An 18,820-nucleotide genomic window follows, 5' to 3' on the forward strand; every position below is an offset into this window, starting at 1 on the left:
TCACTCTAGCTTTACTGCTCTAGTAGTAGTAACCATTTGTAACCAAGGATATTTATGTAGGCATATTTTCCATACTCACTTCTACCTTCTCATATGTAATGAATATGCATATATATGTATATGTTCATATGTTTAATTTAGAAATCTATTTCATTTTCCAGTATTTCATTTAACTCATTCTTTTTTTCCCTTTCTTTTCATTTTTGATCTTAAATCATCTATTCTATTGCAGATGCTCTTCTCCATGTCTTGATCATGACAACAGCAGGTGAACTTCTGCATAATTTCTTTTTTTAATACATTGCACTCTCACCCACCCTATTTATCTTCCTCTCTTACCTCACTTCAGGATGCTTTAGTGTTTTGATAGTGCACGTTAGCCAAGAGAAAAAAAAAATCTATTCTGACTAGTGGTAATAGTCACACATTGCCCTATTTTTTTCCTTATACAGTAAGTATCCACTTTCTCCCATCTACTAGGTCCTCAATATGAAAGGAATACTGAACACATAATAATCCACTGCAAAAAAGCTTAACAAACCTCGTTATACATTCCTAGCTAGTTTTAAGCACTGAATTAATTAACAATACATTTTCTCTGTTGGTGGCATGGTATACTATTATTACAAGGAAGGGGAAAACCCACCAAAAATTCATCACAAACCACTGTAGATAGGTTTAGTTTCAACTCTTATTTTACAAAGTTGGCCTTTTAACTCACTTGCGCATATTAAGTATGTTACAGAGCCACTCCCTAGGCCCTATTTTCCAGATTGTGCCACCATATTGAAACTAGTAGAATAACAGCACTGACACCAGAGTGTTTAATTCACCATGCCACATGCATTTTCTGTGTGACCTTGGTTAATCAGTTGTTGAATCGCTGGGACATCCTGCACAGAACACCTGAAGTGGTACTTTCCCAAAGGTGATTATCTTCGCTTGGCAAACTGAGTGTTTATTGGCACAGTACCTCTTAATCTCCTTTAACATAACCATAGAAAGGTGAAAATCTTCTTAAATACTCAGCTGTGCAAAATTATTAAATGGCTAAATAAAAACCCAAACTGCAAACCCATATTTTTAGGTCATGTCACTCAGTCTCTCGATAGTTGACTAACACAGCGAAGGGAATGTTAACATAAGTGAATAGTCTAGTGGTTTCCTGTGTAAGATCATGTTTTTTGTCCTCCTGGAATGTGTATTTTGCCTTGTTTATGTATGGCATAGTCACAGCCTGGTCAAAAGCACACCAAGGTAGTTGAATGACTTGCTGTTGACTTCAGTGGGAGCTAGATCAAGGTCTTTTTTCTTAATTTCCAACTCTCTATCAGTTTTCATTCTCCAGCTGAACACTTTACAATGGCTGAAGCACCCTGATTGTTTGTTTCTGCTTCTTCACACTGCGACTAACACTGAATGCTGCTATCTCCTTGTTTCCCAGTTTTTTTTAAAAATTAAGATGATGTATGCTGAAATGTCCTTAAATGTGTCTACAATGACTGTGCTCTAGTTACAGCATTTTATTGTTTCCTGCTACCTGATGAGAGCATGTGTGCCTGCCTAGCTAGTTCAAAAGAATAATCATACCTGAACTGACTGTATGAAAGTAGTGGTGCATTGATTTTGCCTATTCTGGTTTTGTGTGCTAGAAGAACTATTGCCTGTTCTAGAAAGACACTTCACAATGCTGGGTTTGCATGGCTCTTCCAATGATTCTGCAGAATGAGGCGTGCGTTTGAGTGCCAACATGCTTGCGTACAGAGTCACCCGAAACTGTGACTCTTCTGCAAAACTATTTGCGTAACAGTGATTCTCCACAAATCACACACTAAATATCTTCTTTGGCCCCACAGTGTTGACACATCCACTTTTTATTTTATTTGTTCATCCTGCTATTGTCTTTCAAATGAGCACAGATATAGAATAAAACCATGTTAATTCCATATGAGTAAAATCAGCAAAGGAAGTAACTCGGGCTCATACCTGAAATACAAATATTTCATCAAAATACACCACATCTTTTTGTCCCTGTAAGGTGGATAAATCCAGAGCATATATATTGTCTGTGTTTTGTTCAGGTGGAGACATTAGAAAACCAATTGCTGTTCGCTGTACTCTATATAGAAGACATGGAAACAGCCTGAAAGATTTAGGGGCTTTTTACGTATGTCCTCAACCAGAAGGATGCTGTAGGCAATATTATTTGATATAGTTACCTTTCATATGGCAAGTATCTAGATTTTAATCACTCTAGAATATAAAGAGAGTGAAGTGGCCTTTCTAATTTATGAGTAAGTATTGCTGAATTAGAGGAGAATGGATGATGCTTGATCTAACTACTAAGCATGTGTTTTAACAAAAGCATGTATAGACTCCCCTGCAGTCTATAACTTACTCCTAAAACAGAATTGCTTTTGTTCTTTTTTTTTCTTATTAAAAACAATCTTGATTTGCCCTTCATTCTTTTTAAAAGAGAGAAGGCAATGATTTCCTAAAACCAAATTTGTTTCATTAATTTGAGTATTATATTGGACTGCCACCTTGCTAAATCTCAGGAAAGCTCAGTACTGATCCAGTTTGCAAGACTGTTAGGGCCACGTGTGTGTGTCAGGCATCACTTCTAACTGAACCTTTAAAACTGGCAGAAAATGAAACTTGCTCAAAGGCTCTCTTAGTACTGAGAAAGATCATCTCATTGTTGCCCTAGTCACCTTTCACATACGAATTTAGACTTTGCTGCTTTAACCCATAGTCTGCTTTGATTTTGAATCACCACTTAATTGAAATGTAAGTTTTTGCTATGTGTTGCCAAGATAAACTGTAGTCAGTGTGAAGGAAAGATGCTTCCCCTGTATATAGTTATTATAGGAAGGACATTTAAAACATGCTCTCAAATAGACTTTTGATGATGGGAAGTTTGTGTAATTTTGATCCATTGCGTGATTAATCAGTTAATTTGGCCATCTTTGTTTTAAATGGCTCACAAGAATGTTTTCCTTCTTACCAACTGTCCCAAAGTTTTCTCTTAATTATATTGTTTTCCATCTGTGTCCTCACATTTACCTCGTTTCTCCTAACCATAGTTAGTCCTTGCTACGGTTTTCCTTCCTCTGTTATGCCATTTTTAACGATTTCTGAAAATTGTAGCAATTGCATCTACATGGTGTTCCTATAAGTTATTTCCATTTCTTTTACCTTTTCTTTATTTTTTTTAATATTATAATGAATTATCATAGAATCATGTAAGGAACATTAATCAGCCTAATTTTTTAGGATGCCTCCTTTCCTCTCCTTGTCTGGTGATGACCTGTAAGAACTTTCTGATTTCCTTTAATCCCTTTTATTAACATTTTTCCTTTTCTTCTTTTTTTTTTCATTTGAACTCACAGCCATTTGTGTTTCTTTTCAATAAGCCCTCTCCTCTTCACTCTCTGTACATAGGCAGTTGGTGGTGCTTGTAGTAGTGCTTCCTGCAATTGAAACAATGTGTAAGCTCTGAGTTTCATGCTTAGCCAAAAGTCACTTTTTGCAGCATCCAGTTATCAGGAGCAGAGGGTGCCAAATGCCCTTTGCAGAATGAGGATCTTAAAAGGTTTTGAGTCAGAGCAGGGACGACCAATGCAAAGACTGAATGGGTACCCCTCAGGGATGGTAAAGCACTGTCTCTGTGCATGCAATAGGAGAAGCACCCCTGCACCCAAGCTTCATGAAGTATATATGATGTTAGGGCTATTCACATACAAGTATTATGTATTATTTTCTTTTTCACTATGGGAAATTTGTAAGGTACCACTTCCCCCAGTGATGGCTTAATCTGCCAGTTATTCCTGCTACTTTTGTTTGCTTATTCGAGTGCAACCTCTTCCTATCTTAATCTTGTCAATTAACAACATCTGGTCAAAGAAACACTAGGGAGAGGAAAAATAGGGAGGGTGTGTGTGTAGGCAACAAAATAATTAATTTGCATTTTACATTTCCTTTATATTAGTCATAGAAATCTTTTCACTTTTGTAAATGCACATTTCAGAAAGCATGTTTCATAATGGCATGCATTAGTATTGTATGAATATTGATAAGCACAGTTCTTCAAAAGTGCAAAGGTTTCCCAGTCCTGAACAGTATGTAGCAAGTAGGCAGAAAAAGAGGCTGCTGTGATTCAGAAGATGTTTTGTTATGAATTGTTTGCTTGACTCTATTGCATATCCAAAATTATGTGAAATGTACTGATTTTTAAAAAAGAGATAAAAGAAATTTGATTAACTAAGTGGATGAAAAAATGGACATGCAAAAGGTTGGGAAATAAACAGGGTGGTATGGTGAAAAATAATGTATTTTTACATTCTTTATCAGCTCTACAAATCCTGTATCAGTGTGCTGTCCTTTCAGACTTTTATGCCATGGCTCTGGAGCTGAGAAATTTTCCCCTTCAGTTTCTTTCCTTTGCACTATATTCATACGAGTTCTCCAAAGTTTGTTTTCCTGAGATTTCATAGTAGTGTATAGTTGGTTTTGTGAACCAGCTCCTCCATATTTAGTGTGATAATTGGCACTAATCTTTCTGTACTATTGTCGTACTATTCCACATTTGCCTGACTATGCTATCCAGCATTTGAAGGGTGCTTGCAGTCTCTTAGGTAGTTTTGGACTAAACCAGAAGTCATGGTACCTTTCAGGAATCTCTTATTTCATCTGGGAGTCTGTTTCAGTGATAGGGCATGAAATGATTTTTTGGTATATACTGTGATGAACACTTCTGTTTACCAGATTGTCTCTTTTAACCTTAGATCTTCTTTATGATAGAAACACCTGTTTTTACAGTGAATAATAATGTCCTACTGTTTTTATCCTAACCATTGTTATCTTTGTGTCCACCTTTCAGTGTTACTTATCTTTGCCTGTTTTTCCACCCTCTGGAGCAGTAGTTGGTTTCAGTGATAGATGACTGATAGACCTTGTGATCAATTCACTGACAGACCTTGCTCTGACCGCCCAGGCACATTCAGTCAGTAAACTTAGAGTTTCAGCTTTAAGGCCTGAACAGACATAACTATCCCTTTGCATCTTGAGTGCTTACTAGAGACAAACGCCACTCTCAGTTTTTAATTGATCTGTATCAGATCCAGAGTTTTGCAGGTGAGGAAACATAGGGCTAATGTTCTGTGTGAGGTGAGATACCAGTTTGTTACAGGTGGTTAAAATCACAGACTACTCCTGCTTCTTCAGCTTTGTTTGTTCTACACCACAGGCTGGTTATATTAATTGTGTAACCGGTGCTTTATGAGGAGGCACTACTATTTCAGCACTCTGCTTATCTTTTAGTTAGTCTGAAAGGAATTACTATACGGAGAAAGAGCACCATATTAAAAGCAACAGAACCCATAATTAGGGACAGAAGGGAGATTATTTCATTTGGACCTTTACCTTTTGTATGTATGTATTCTTCCAGCAGTTGACAGTGTTTTTGGCATTGCTGAGACACTAAGGAGGACATAAGACAGAGAGATGACCTAGCACTAATGCTTCATTGATGGACAGCAAAAGAAATTGATTCTGTTGTTAAAGTATACAAACTTGAGAATCACAGCAATAATGAAAATAAATGAATCATAAAAATTGTATTCATGATGCAATGGAAAATGTGAATGCTAATGTAATTCAGTAAGTGCACTCATTATCTTCTGGTAGTTGTGGGGGTAGTAATTCTGTTGCTCACAGTATTAGCATTAAAATGTGAAAACTTTTCTTCCAGCACTGCTATTAACTACCTCTAACGCACCCATTATAAGAGAGACTTGGACCCATTCTCTGCAACATAATTCAGAAGCACTTTGATATCATTTCTTCATAGTGTTAAACTGCAATGCGAGCCATAAAGCATTATTGCAACAATTGAGCATCTAGTATCTTTTAAGCTCCTCTTTCATCTGTGCTTGAAAATGTATGAAGTATATATTTTATGAAGGAAGCTCCCATTTTTCTAAATTAATCCCCGGAGAATCAAAGCTATAAAATGTTTTCATTTTCTTTCTTTTCCCCCTTGTTAAAACCACAGAAACATCAACCTCTAAGGAATGAGATAATGGTTGTACTACCCAGACTTTTACACTAAACAAAACCTAGAGGTATATGAATGGCAGTAGAATAGGAGACTGCATGTGTGAGAAAGACTGGCATCCATGGTGCATGGTGGGCTTCTGATTGGCGCTTGTGGCTCCTTTCCATCATCCATTTTTCTGACTTGCACGGTGTGTTGAGTGTTGTGTTTTTACAGCATGTGGAATTTCTTATAGCTGTGTGGACAATGAATGGATGCAATGTTTGTTGCACAGAACGGTCAAGGGGACAGTGTCAAAAACCCTGTATTTGTTACTCATGTTATAAGGGCTTTTCTCTATTGCAGGTCCTTCAGTAGCATTTCTGCGACTCCTCATGTGATGATTCTATTTTAGTGGCTAGAAGTAGGCCTGATACCGTTCTGTCTCATCTACTCTTATTTTCACTTCCAGCAACCTGACATTCCCATCCTACATCAGGCATGATCCTAAGTCATAAACCAGTAAAAAAATTGAAGTAGTTCTACAGCTTTCCCAAGAATGTCCCTAATCTTTGTAACAAATCTGACAAAATCTACCTGTTGGTTTATATGGTTCTATAAAAGGTTCAGCATAAAAGAAATTCTGTGAAATGTTTTTCTCCCTTTTAAAGAAAAAGAAATTAATAAGATAATTTACCTTGGACTAGAAGGCAGCTCCCTGTAGATTACTTTCTGTATCTGTAAGTTTTCCACTGGGACATTGTATTGCTGTGCAAAGTAACACAAAAAACCAAGAATCCACAAATAAACCTTTTATGCAGTGATTACTACAGCTATTGTAATCTCACCAAAATCCCAAATTTGTCCTCAAACAATACTAAGATGCTAGATTTTTTATATAAATAGATGCTAGCTCAAGTGATGTATTACAAATTGTATCCACGCAGTCCAGAATGAAATTTGATTTTTTAAAACCCAAACCAATTTTTTGTTAGAAATTATAGTTTATGAAACAACTAGAAAATTATATAGATTACCTAAAAAAAACCCTACAGCCCCTCCAATCAGAATTGGCTTTATATTCTTGAGTGTTAAATAATTTTCTTCAATAAGATGTATTTGTTTATAAAGATAATAAAAGAGTGCCAACTTTACAATATAGATGCTCACAGTCAGAGAGCAGTGATATTTGCATTTGACTTTGTCTAATATTTACGTACACATGTGGTCACATTTATTAGTGACTGCTGTCATTTTTACCACCAGCAGCGCTATAAAATAAGACTCTTTCTGTGAAGATCTCTTAGATAGCAGTTGTCAGTTTAATTAATAAATGATCGTAGCATGATTTGGTGCTTCACATGGGAGAAAGGCTTTTTCTAATTGTACATCTTGAGAAAGAGCTATATTTACATACGTAGATTGTTACGTATGTGGAACAGAACCAAAGGAATTCCATAATCTAATTTTTTTTCCTGATTTTTCAGCTTCCTAGTTAGTTTCATGGTGGATGCTCGTGGGGGAGCCATGAGAGGCTGCAGACATAACGGACTACGAATCATTATTCCTCCACGAAAATGCACCGCACCAACACGAGTGACTTGCCGGTTGGTGAAACGCCACAGACTGGCCACCATGCCTCCCATGGTGGAAGGCGAAGGCCTGGCCAGCCGCCTGATTGAAGTTGGACCTTCTGGTGCTCAGTTTCTTGGGTAAGGGGTGCCATATGGCCTAAAGGGAGATGTTCAGACCATTTTCGTCTGTTTGCAAGTTGCACTGAAATGGTTCCTTTTTGAGGACTTGAACAGAAAAAGATGTTTGTAACATATGGTAACAGACCGGTCATGTGAAATACAAATCAGTTGTTAGTTAAGAATTCAAAAGCTTTTATGCCTTTTCCTTTGAAAACAGATATTTTAACCACTAGCACTAAGGTTAATGTGCTTCCTTGGATATAATTATTACTCAGTGTTGTGTATATATTATAGTGGGGAAAAAAATCCCTTTGCAGCCAGAAAAGAGAGTTCGTACTATACTTAATCTACATATAAGGCATGACTAGCACAGCACTGATCTAAAGCCCAAATGTAAAGCCTGCTACATATACAACACAGGTTACAGCTGCATATTTCAGAGACCTGTGTTATGTTTTCAGTTATTTGGACTATCAGGGAAGCACAGTGCCTTTGATTTTTCTGGGGTTGAAATTGCAAAAATTAAGCAGTAGGACAATCTTGGATTTTTTTTTTTGGCCATTTCTTTTGTTCTGTGCTGCAAAACCCATAGAAAGATCAGATTTGTGTCTGCTGCTGAGCTTGTTTTAGCAATTTCCCGCTGAAAGCAGCAGTTATCCGCACTTTTTTTTTAATTTGTTTTACCAACTGTTCTCCCCATCAGCTGTGGCATCCAAAAGTGGATGATTGAAGGAACCCCTTCTATTAAAATAAATAGCTTCATTCAGAAATTGAAAAAAAGAGTTACTCTGTAAACAGCAATAGTTTAAATCCATTTTTAAACAGATCAGTTGTTTTAAAATCCTATCATAACAGACGGTCATCAGAGCCACTATCTTTTCTGGTACTTCTTCTAAAAGCTTAAGCTTAGGGAGAGAAAAAAGTTGATTGGTGGTTTTTAAATGCCCTCTGCTTTTACATGGAATATGAAAGCAGAACATACCCAAGACATGTTTTGACTATTTCACTGTTGCTCTTGTCTGGGTATGTTCTGCTTTCACATTTTCAAAAAGCAAGAGCAGTTCTGAAACACTGTGAGTGTGATGCTAGGAGCAAGCCAACTATTCCTTCTTGACAGACAAGGTAATGCTTAATATCACAAGTAACAGCAAACAAGCTGGCTAAACAGATGCTTTGTACCACTTACTCTTTTCACATCTTGGTCCCTTTTAAAGAGAAGCAGAAAGAAATCTAAAGACCAGAAGAAATACTGTGCTGTCACATTCAGTCTTTCCATTATCTTTGTCACATACAAATTGACCTGAAGTATGTCTCCCATTTTCTTTTTAGTGGTTTTGCTATCTAGTAAGAATGTCTCACCTGAAAGACCAGGATATAGCAGAGTTTTATTCATTCTCAGATCTTTGTGCCCTTCCTGCAAGCGTTTTTTCTAGGTGTTGTACTGGCAGTGAAATCAGAAAATTACTGTATTGTTTGCAGAGATGCATTCTAAAGTCCAATCCTGTTCCCATTGACTTCACTGCCAAAACTCCCATCGTCGTCTCAGAAGCAAGAAAAGTTTCTAAATTAACAAAACTAATTTTGCTGATTCTGATCACCAAATTGTCATCGCTAGGACGGAACCTTATTCAGTGTACAGCCTAATTCCACTCTGTGGACCAGACAGTGGCACTGGCGTTCTGGCAAAAAAAAAATACATAAAATTTATTTATGTTCTTTCTTTCACTGCTGCTTTGGATGTACTCAGTAAACTTCATCTGCCTACGGCTCCTCCCCCACTTAATGAGGGAGAAAGCTTGGTCAGCCGAATCCTTCAGCTGGGGCCTCCTGGGACCAAATTCCTTGGGTAGGAGAGACTTGAAACAAATTGATGGATGCTGACCTCCCCATTCTTCTCTTCCTTCTGCAATATGATTTTTTTATGTCATTATGCCCATGATATTGTCCCTTTCTATCATTTGAAATTTTGTATACCTAACCTTTAGTGGACCATTTTTCAACCCTTGTGGTATGTGGTTTTGTTTTGGTGGTATGTTTGTATCTTTTTCTTAAAGTACTGTGGCCTTCATTTTTGTTTTGGCATGAAATCTCCCTAGTTATGTGCTTGATGTCTGTAGCAAAGCAACCTGGATTGGGACCAAAAAAAGGAATCTACTGTAAATTTTAAGATGTTTTTTGTATCAAGGACTAATTAATTAACAAGTTGTATGTTGGATACCACCAGTAAAATAGAATACATGACATTTACTATGTACATGGTAACCTGTGTGAGTACTCTAATTAGAGAAGTGTATTTACAAATATATTTTCTCTCTTATTTCTAAGAGTATGTATGTATATGTATATATAAATATAGATATATTATATGTACACATATGTGTTTATATGTGTGTGTATATATATATGGATGCATTCATTGATACATATATATTGACATCTGCTTGTAAGGCAACAGGCAAATTCTTATCTCCTATACTGAAATAGAAACCCAGACGATCTCCTCAGACCTCTTTTATCTCTCCCAGAGTGTAAATCAGCAATAAATTCATTGGAATATATAGAATTACAATGAAGTAAAATTGGCACAGGACACAGTTCCCCACTGATTGCAATGAAATTATTCTGATTTGCACTAGTATAAGTGAGATCAGAATTTGTCCCACTGTTTATATACGTTACAGTAGATTCTCTTTGAAATGAAGTTGCACAGGTTAACCCAGACAGTAGTGACAACTAAAATGAGCATGAGTTTTTTATGAATTTGCATAACAATCACCAAATTCCTAGCTAAGCACTATTATTTTACCAAATATCATTCACACTGTGGAAGGAGGTGAATGCACTTTTTAATCTGTCCTTCAGCATTTACTGGGTCCCTGTAAAAATCTGTGTTAGTGACCTACTAGTTTAGAATTATGGCAAAGTATTCCAACAAAATAGGTAGAATTCCAGGTCACTTTGTAGCAGACTGAATAGAGTTGCTGTTAATCATGTTTCTTCCTCTCTCCCGTGTGCATTTAATGCGCTCTGTTGCTGTGCCAGGCCTGTGATTGTGGAGATTCCCCATTTTGCTGCTCTGCGTGGGAAAGAGAGGGAGCTGGTGATCCTGCGCAGTGAGAATGGGGACAGCTGGAAGGAGCATTTCTGTGAATACACTGAGGATGAACTGAATGAAATCTTGAATGGGATGGATGAAGGTATGCAGCGTGACTTTTTTTTTTCTCTGTTCCTGCATTACTTCTGTAACTGGAGGGTAATAGCATTTTACCATTTATTCTATTTAGAGCCTGTTTGGTCCACCTTGCAAATTTCTGACACTACGTTCTCCAGATGCTTCATTTCAGTCACACTGAAGCATGATCATTTTCTCAGTACAGGAGCCAGCAGAAGCACTGTGTCCTTGTGCTTTATTTCCCTTGCACAGTCTGCTGAAGTAGTGGGACAAAAAAAAATCTACCATCATGAAGTTGAGAATAGATGCTATACTTATGTTTTCTACTGCTCCTTTTCATAATGTTAAACAAAGCTTCCATAGCAAACATCTTTCCAAAACAAGGCAATTATCATACTAATCCTTCCCTAGCAGCTACATGTGTGGGAGGAAATGTCAGTCATGGGTACTTTTGCTGTCTGAGAGTACAGAATGGACTTGGGCTGTCTAGAATCTGCAGAATTTGTTATTAATTTTGATTTTTGTTTGTTTGTTTTTTTTAAAAAGAATTAAATATGCCCAACTCACATACTTAAAGCTGAACACTTTGTTACTTTTTTGATTTGGAGTTTAGTTTTCTTGATGCTACTCCAGGCCATAGTGTAAATATGTGAAGTAGAAATGGGCTTGGACCAATCCCTTTGCTTGTTTGCCTGCTGATTTTGGGGATGTTGTCAACGTGTTCTGAGCTTGACATCTGAAACTCCCTTGAGTTAGTTGTTCAGTCTGCCTATCTGTTCCTTTCTTGATTTCCCTGTTTTAGCTGAACTTAAAGTACTGGGGTATGTTTCATTTTTCCCTTTCATTTCTAGACCAAATTATTTTGTAAGTTGCAGTTAAACTGTGAAAAGCTTGAATGCATTTTGAAGTTCACTCTATTACTTTTACAAAATTCTCGTCTTCTGATCACTTTCTCTTTTGACCTCAGTACTTGACACTCCCGAGGAGCTTGAGAAGAAACGTATCTGCCGCATCATCACCCGAGATTTCCCTCAGTACTTTGCAGTGGTATCCCGGATCAAACAGGACAGCAACCTGATCGGACCCGAGGGAGGTGTGCTGAGCAGCACTGTTGTGCCACAAGTGCAGGCAGTCTTCCCAGAAGGGGCTCTAACCAAACGAATTCGCGTTGGCCTCCAGGTACAATGAAGCAATTACAATGCTTATCTTTTTTTTTTTTTTTTTAGTGTAAAATCAGCTTTTCTGTACTGGAGAACCAGCATATTAAACTTATCATGTTGTGCATTGTTGTCCAGAATGCTTCTTATAAAAATAATAATTTTTTAAAAATCCATGCAAAAGTCAAAGCAAGTGATAAAGCTTTGGGTATTCCAGTTAATTCAGATTCCTGTATGTTAACTGTTTATATGATCTTGGGAAAAGCACCTAATTTTGGTAGTGATAATGATTATTAGCATAGGTAATTTTCTGGTTAAGTGAGTTAAATTAATGCTGTAAATGGTCTGACAAGCATCACAAAAGAGAATAGGAAGGGAGTATCTGTCTGCAGACTTTCGTAGGAAATTGTGCTATTTATTGTAAAAACTTCAGGGTTTGTGGCAATATACAGACCCAGTTCTTTACATACTCACTAAACTGTTTTCAAGTAACTGTCTTGTTACTGTCTTTTACTTTGGAAAGGCTCAACCTATGCATACTGAACTTATAAAGAAGATTTTAGGCAACAAGGCTACCTTCAGTCCTATAGTCACACTGGAGCCCAGGAGAAGGAAGTTCCACAAACCCATCACGATGACAATTCCTGTCCCCAAGGCCTCCAGTGATGGGATCATGAATGGTTATGGAGGTGACACACCCACTTTAAGGTTACTATGCAGCATAACAGGTAGGATGCAAATACTGCAGATTTTTATGTGCTTCTTGAAATTGTCAGTTATCATGGGCTTAAAGTTAAACTAAATATACACATGGAAAGCTTAGCGAAAACCTGACTGGGGTGCGAGGCTGTGAAAATAAACTACTTTCCAAACAATTAATTTATAGCAGAAATAACATTTGTTGTTTGGACTTTCAAAAGATATGTAATATAATAATAGACTTAGGGTTGGATTTTTTTTTGCATTTTCCATACAGTTTATTTCTTAAGAACCAGCATACCTCTGCCTAGCAGAGTAAGTCTAGTACAGACATAATGTTGCAGTATGCTTCAGAGGAAAATACTGGAATTATACTTGCTGTAACTCCAAATTATAACCTCTCATTCAGTCTCAGTTAAAAGGCAGAAATTACCTGCATGCATTTATTCTGTTTAGAAGTTAGCATCTTTCTTAATTTTCAAACTGATTTCAAATACCAACCCAGTGTAAGATGCATTACACACTGTGCCAATGAGTCATTCTGTAGGACAGGTGCTTTAATAATTTCTGGCTGCAAAGTGTTAAGTACCTACTGAAATACCAGAAACAACATCTGTTCAACAAAGAAGTATTTGCATTTCCAAGAAAGGGAAACAATGTTTAAATGGAGAAGAATGGTCTCCTCTATAAAGAGGAAATTGAGTAAGTTTCTGGAAGGGATGGTAAATCTGCAAGGATCCTCTGGAAAACTTGAAAGGGGAAATTGGTTCCAAGAATGTTTCACCAAAAGGAGAAAGGAGATACTTCCTGAAAAGTAGTATTCCTTTACAGATACAACTTGGTTTAAGATTTGCATGAAGACTGTGCCACATGGTCAAATGGATATCTAACAAGTCAGCTGTATATGCAAGGATGGACAGACTCACATTCTGACTTAGTCCTCACTATGCTTAGTTTTTCCTTTAATTCTTTGTATGTGTTTTATAAATATTTGTAACTGCTTTTAGAAATAAACACTTCTATTTCTGTTTTCTGTAAGCTTAGTGTGATTTTAAAGTAAATGGAAACCAACTGGACATTCTTCACAAAAGGTGAGGCAGGGACATATATTGAAGAACTTGAAAACAGAGCTGCAGGGTGTCAGACTGATCCCACATTTTCAGCTGCATGGTCCAAATAGGAAGCTGGCTACATCCCATGATGAAGAGGGGTGAAACACTGATTACTACAGACTGATAGAAATCCAGAAGGCTGTCTATTGTACAGCACAATACAGAGGTGCACGTTTCAACTGCAAGGTCTTCCAGGGAGCTTGTCAGACACAGATTGTTTCTTAGGCTTTCTTAGCAATCTGCAAAATAAATTTCTTAGCTATGAAAGTACTGGACTTGAGTCTTTGAATTGTTTGAAAAAGAAGTAGATTATAGAAATCATAAATTGTACTTATCACTATTAGTTACATTATTATTATTTCCCAAATGTAACAATATTGGTTTAACTGCCCTACGTCTGGCCTAACATTGCCTCGTGCATGTGAATAGTCTAGAACAAGCAAAAGTAATTTCTAATAAATTACATCTTTCCTCCTAAAATTCTAGCCTCTTTTAACATTTTTGGAGCTGTACTACAGGACTCATAATTTGAAAAGAATTTGAATTTAGGCTTTCTTTTCTCAGGGGAATCCCATGTGGTCCTACTAGCTCTAGAGGAGTAATATGGACCTAAGGAGAAGGCATGTCTGGGATTATGACTGGTTTTGTAGCGATTGAAAACTCAGAACAATGTAAAATACTTCTGAGAAGCAAGAAGGTTGGAGACTTGCTTGGTTTAATTTTTGTTTTAACTCTCTATTATTTCAGGAGGAACCACTCCTGCCCAATGGGAAGACATCACTGGAACGACACCACTGACATTTGTTAATGAATGTGTTTCCTTCACAACAAATGTGTCTGCCAGGTACCTACACAACAAAACAAGAGTTTCACAGTGTTACTTTCAAGTGCATGTCTTTCTTCAACAAATATTTCTTTTACACTATTTTAGTTCATATAGTAGAAGGAACATAGATATTTTGTCCATGCTGTGAGCCAATTGGCCAGGTATTTTGGAAGCCATGAGTCTCCTAGCCCAGATAGATGATGTACAAGAGCTGTAAGCACTACAGCGCTTACCCACTTCTGAAAGAAACTGATGCTCTTGTATTTTTTATCTCAGACATTAGTCCTTCAGTCAGCATCTGCTATGATCCCAGAAATGAATTAATGATCTTCTCATTTTTCTGAAATAGAAATCTGAAGGACAGTTCAATTTTCAGGTAGTTAGAAAAAATCTGGTTTAATTTTGGACACCCCTTCTACCCCAGATGCAGAAATATGAAAATTTCCATGGAAACAGAAATCCCTTATTTGGGTAGCTCATTGTACACTTTATAAAAGATATTATTTCTAGAATATCCAACAAATGAGAAATCAAGCAGAAAGATCTGTAGGTGTACCACACTGTGATCTAGAAGAATGTTTTCCGACCCGTCTGTTCTTGTGCTGACATTCAACTGTTATCTTTCTGAAAACAGAATTTCAAGCTAAAAAAAATAATAACATATGTATATGTGTGTTTATATACATATGTATTTTAGTTTGTAAACTGTCTAATATTTATAGCACAGAAATGTTTAAAAAAATCTCCTTCTCTGTAACAGGAGATGCAGTCCATGACCCCGAAGGTTTTAAATTTAGGGTGTGTAGTCTTGCAAATAGTTACAAAAAATTTGGATAACTCTGGAAGTGTGACTAGGCCCATGAAAATATTTTTTTTTTCATTCAGTGCAAACATTTAGTGTCCAGAGCAGATATTACTATTAGATTAGATTTGCTATTGAATTAAAGAATCTACTCAGTGTTAAAATAAGTTCAGCTTTTGCAGTCCAATCTACAGTAGAACTTTAGGAGAAACAAAGTATTATTTTTCTATACTTTCTTAGTTCAGAAATGTCTGTCTTCCTATTTAAGTTGGATGCTTTGCTTCGTACAGCTCTTGAACTTCTTTTCATTTCAGTTAAACAATTTTCCTTAATAGCAGTTACCACAAGAGGGAGATCTTAAAGTGTGTTTTAGCTCTTATCTGCTTCCTGCAGTGTTCTGTTTAAAGGAATAAATTAAAGATTTATTTAAGAACCCTATGTGGAGACTAGATGGAAGTTTGAGAGGTCAAAGTCCCTAAAACTGTGAAGTCCTCAGCAGGCCTACACATGAAATGCAGTCAGGATGAGGGTGATAGTTTTTGGAATTATAATCCATGTTTCCTAATCCAAATAATGACACTGAAATTGCTTACTGTTGCTAATGTTCTGTGGTATAGGCTGGGTCCCATGTAGAGATTTTAATGGATGAGTTCCACCTCTTCTTTTTAATATAAATATGTTCAACTGACTACTCTAACCCAAACATGATTTTAAATGCAGTTAAAAATGAGATTTTTTCATGTATTTATAGTCAGAGAATTAATTACCTTCTTTGCTGAAGGACAAGCTAACTTCAATTTCTTCACCTGTGCCCTGTCTAAAAGAGCATCTGCCCTTTTACCCTTGCACCCCACTGAGAATCAGCTGATTCCTGGCTGTTTGCTATTCACAGTAACTGGTTTATGTTTCGTTAAATCATTAATGATGGAGAACAATTTTACCATTCATAAGACTAATTTTGTCCAAAATGAGCTTGGGAAAGAGATATATTTGTCTAAAATATAAGCAACTGCAAACTTTGAGGCATAGCTGCTTTCCATTTCCTGAGCTACAGCTTTTAAAGTAATTTAGTACCTCCTGGGGCTTTTTAGCCCCTGGTGTATGACAGCAAATCATTTGAGCATATGGTGATTTCTGAGAACATATAGCCTCTCCAGTTTGAGTTCAGCATAGCAAAATTCTCCCACACATGAAAAGTAAAGTATCGGTATGCAGAGCCTTTATGTACCAAACATGCTTTCTCTCTTTCAAATGTCATCAGCCTGTTTTTTAACCAGTGTGTTAAATGTTCTGAAGATAAGCACAGCATGAAATTCACTATTATTCAGCTGCAGATGAGTAAGACCAGAGAAATCACACTTGAAAGGTATGCTTTGTGGGTTATAATACCATGTATTCCACAGTAAGTAATAAGCCCCCTGTAGATTTTATCAGCCTTGACCTCTCATGACTTCTGTCTCCATCCCATGGGTGTCAAACTCAAGCATGCTTTCCACCCACCCACTGAATTTTATTTAAAAGAAATTACATCAGTTCCACAGAGAAACTAAATCAAGTGATAGCTGAGAAGGGCAGCAATGCATGTTACTCCTTGTAAAATCCTTGGTGTGTTTCTGCTGTTACATTTTGGGAGTAGAAGTAGAAATATTTTAAGTGAAAGCTGTTATCTTTGCAAAATAACAATTTGGTTGTCTTGACAAAGGTGTAAGGAAATTCTGTAAATTTTTATTATTGGGGAATGTTGTCCTGGCCTGAATGGCTCAAAACAAGGGTAAAGAACCTGTAGTTCTCTGTAGGGGACCTGTTGTGGAAGCTGAAGTTCTAGGCCCGAGTTGCAACATCCATGAGTGTGCCTTAAGTAACCTTGAATGTCTGATAAATTTTGAGGTGGTTTGTTCCAAGTCACATGCACTAGGCAGCTGTTCATTTGAATAATTGTGTTAGTGAAATCAGACAAGTAATAACCTTCCCCTTGAAACTTGAAGTATTTCTCTGTTATGGCAGTACCTGAATGAGATAGCAGTGGCAACTCCTGGCTTCACACCATGCAGAGGAATACTACTATTCCAGTAGTATTTGCCTGTGCTTTGAACATGTTGTTAATGTCTGACTTGTGCTACATGTGTCACAGACTGAGAACCACTGGTGCAGAAGATTTGGCATATAGATTAGAAAGATGCTGAAGGAAGCCCTGATAGAAAATGAGCCAGTGGTGATCACAGCCTCTGTGAGGCAAGGTTAGGTAGTAGGAATAAGAAATGGACACATCTGCTCCAAAATATAATATGTCTTCAAAATACAATATGGCTCAAATATAGAAATATATATATCACTAGTCTTCAATATGCATAACAAATTTTTTTCACAAAATCAAAGTTAAAAGTCCTTGACTAAATTCAAATAAGAGTAATTTATGATTTTGCATGCAGTCTTACAAAGTGGACAACATCATTTACATTCACCAAAAACCCTTCAGTTTTTTTTGTTTTATGTAAGAAATGCACTGCTAACCTTTAAGCTAGATGGTAGAAGAAAAACAAATGCTTTGGACAAGGCAGCTTTATATTTCACCTGTTAGAGATCTGTTCTAGAACAGACTGAAGGATTAGCAACACATGCCAAAAGCCATTTCAGTCTCCTGTTCCTCATCAGTAAAATTCAGGAAACTTTCACATCATCCCTGTCATGTCAGAAGTTTGTGCTCAATTCACTAACACCCAAGTGCAGTATACTGTTGTGCCCAGCACTTAACAAACAGGAAGTTGTACCATCTCTAGGAAGATTTCAGGGGGCTAAAGAGAAAAGGATGCAATTGTCAACTCTGTAGTTTAACAGTTTAGTCAAAATGTGGAAGACTAGATACAAGCAATTTTAGTGAGATTTTTATGGCACATTACTCTCTGTTCTGCATCATCAGATGTTTACTAGCAACCAGCTGTCACAAAGAACCTGTATTTCTCTAGATGAAAGGCACGTATTGCAGAGTCACGTTTAAGGGCAAATCTGAACCATACACTTTCAGTACACCCTTCTCTACTTATATTCTGCATAGAAATCAAATGACGACATAAGATAAACAAGAACAAATTCAGAGACTTTTTGTGCAGTTCTAGAAGAATGGTAATCAGATCACTGAGCTTATTCTAGAAAAGATTTATTTCTTGGTAAAAGGCAGGAACATTTGATCATGTATCACTATAAGGAATCAATTCAGGTGAACACAAAAGTTCAAGCCATAGCCAACTTGTGAATAGAAGAAAAAGCATTTGTTTGATACTGTGATGAATTTCCAGAATTTATTGATTTCGGTAAGCCATCAAT

General features: G+C 36.8%; 1 protein-coding gene across 1 annotated transcript in view; it reads left to right on the forward strand.

Annotated features, from left to right (window-relative positions):
• The window catches only part of ANK2 (ankyrin 2, neuronal), a gene marked incomplete at its 5' end in the record, with an annotated part of 88,587 nt that overhangs the window by 32,067 nt on the left and 37,700 nt on the right, over positions 1 to 18,820 (forward strand). The window contains 5 exon segments of the mRNA XM_010190476.1: positions 7,525 to 7,749; positions 10,774 to 10,928; positions 11,871 to 12,082; positions 12,584 to 12,788; positions 14,619 to 14,715. Of these exon segments, the coding sequence (XP_010188778.1) occupies positions 7,525 to 7,749; positions 10,774 to 10,928; positions 11,871 to 12,082; positions 12,584 to 12,788; positions 14,619 to 14,715 (894 nt within the window).

This window comes from Mesitornis unicolor, unplaced genomic scaffold (assembly GCF_000695765.1).
Source record: "Mesitornis unicolor isolate BGI_N332 unplaced genomic scaffold, ASM69576v1 scaffold14888, whole genome shotgun sequence".
NCBI classification, from domain to species: Eukaryota; Metazoa; Chordata; class Aves; order Mesitornithiformes; family Mesitornithidae; genus Mesitornis; species Mesitornis unicolor.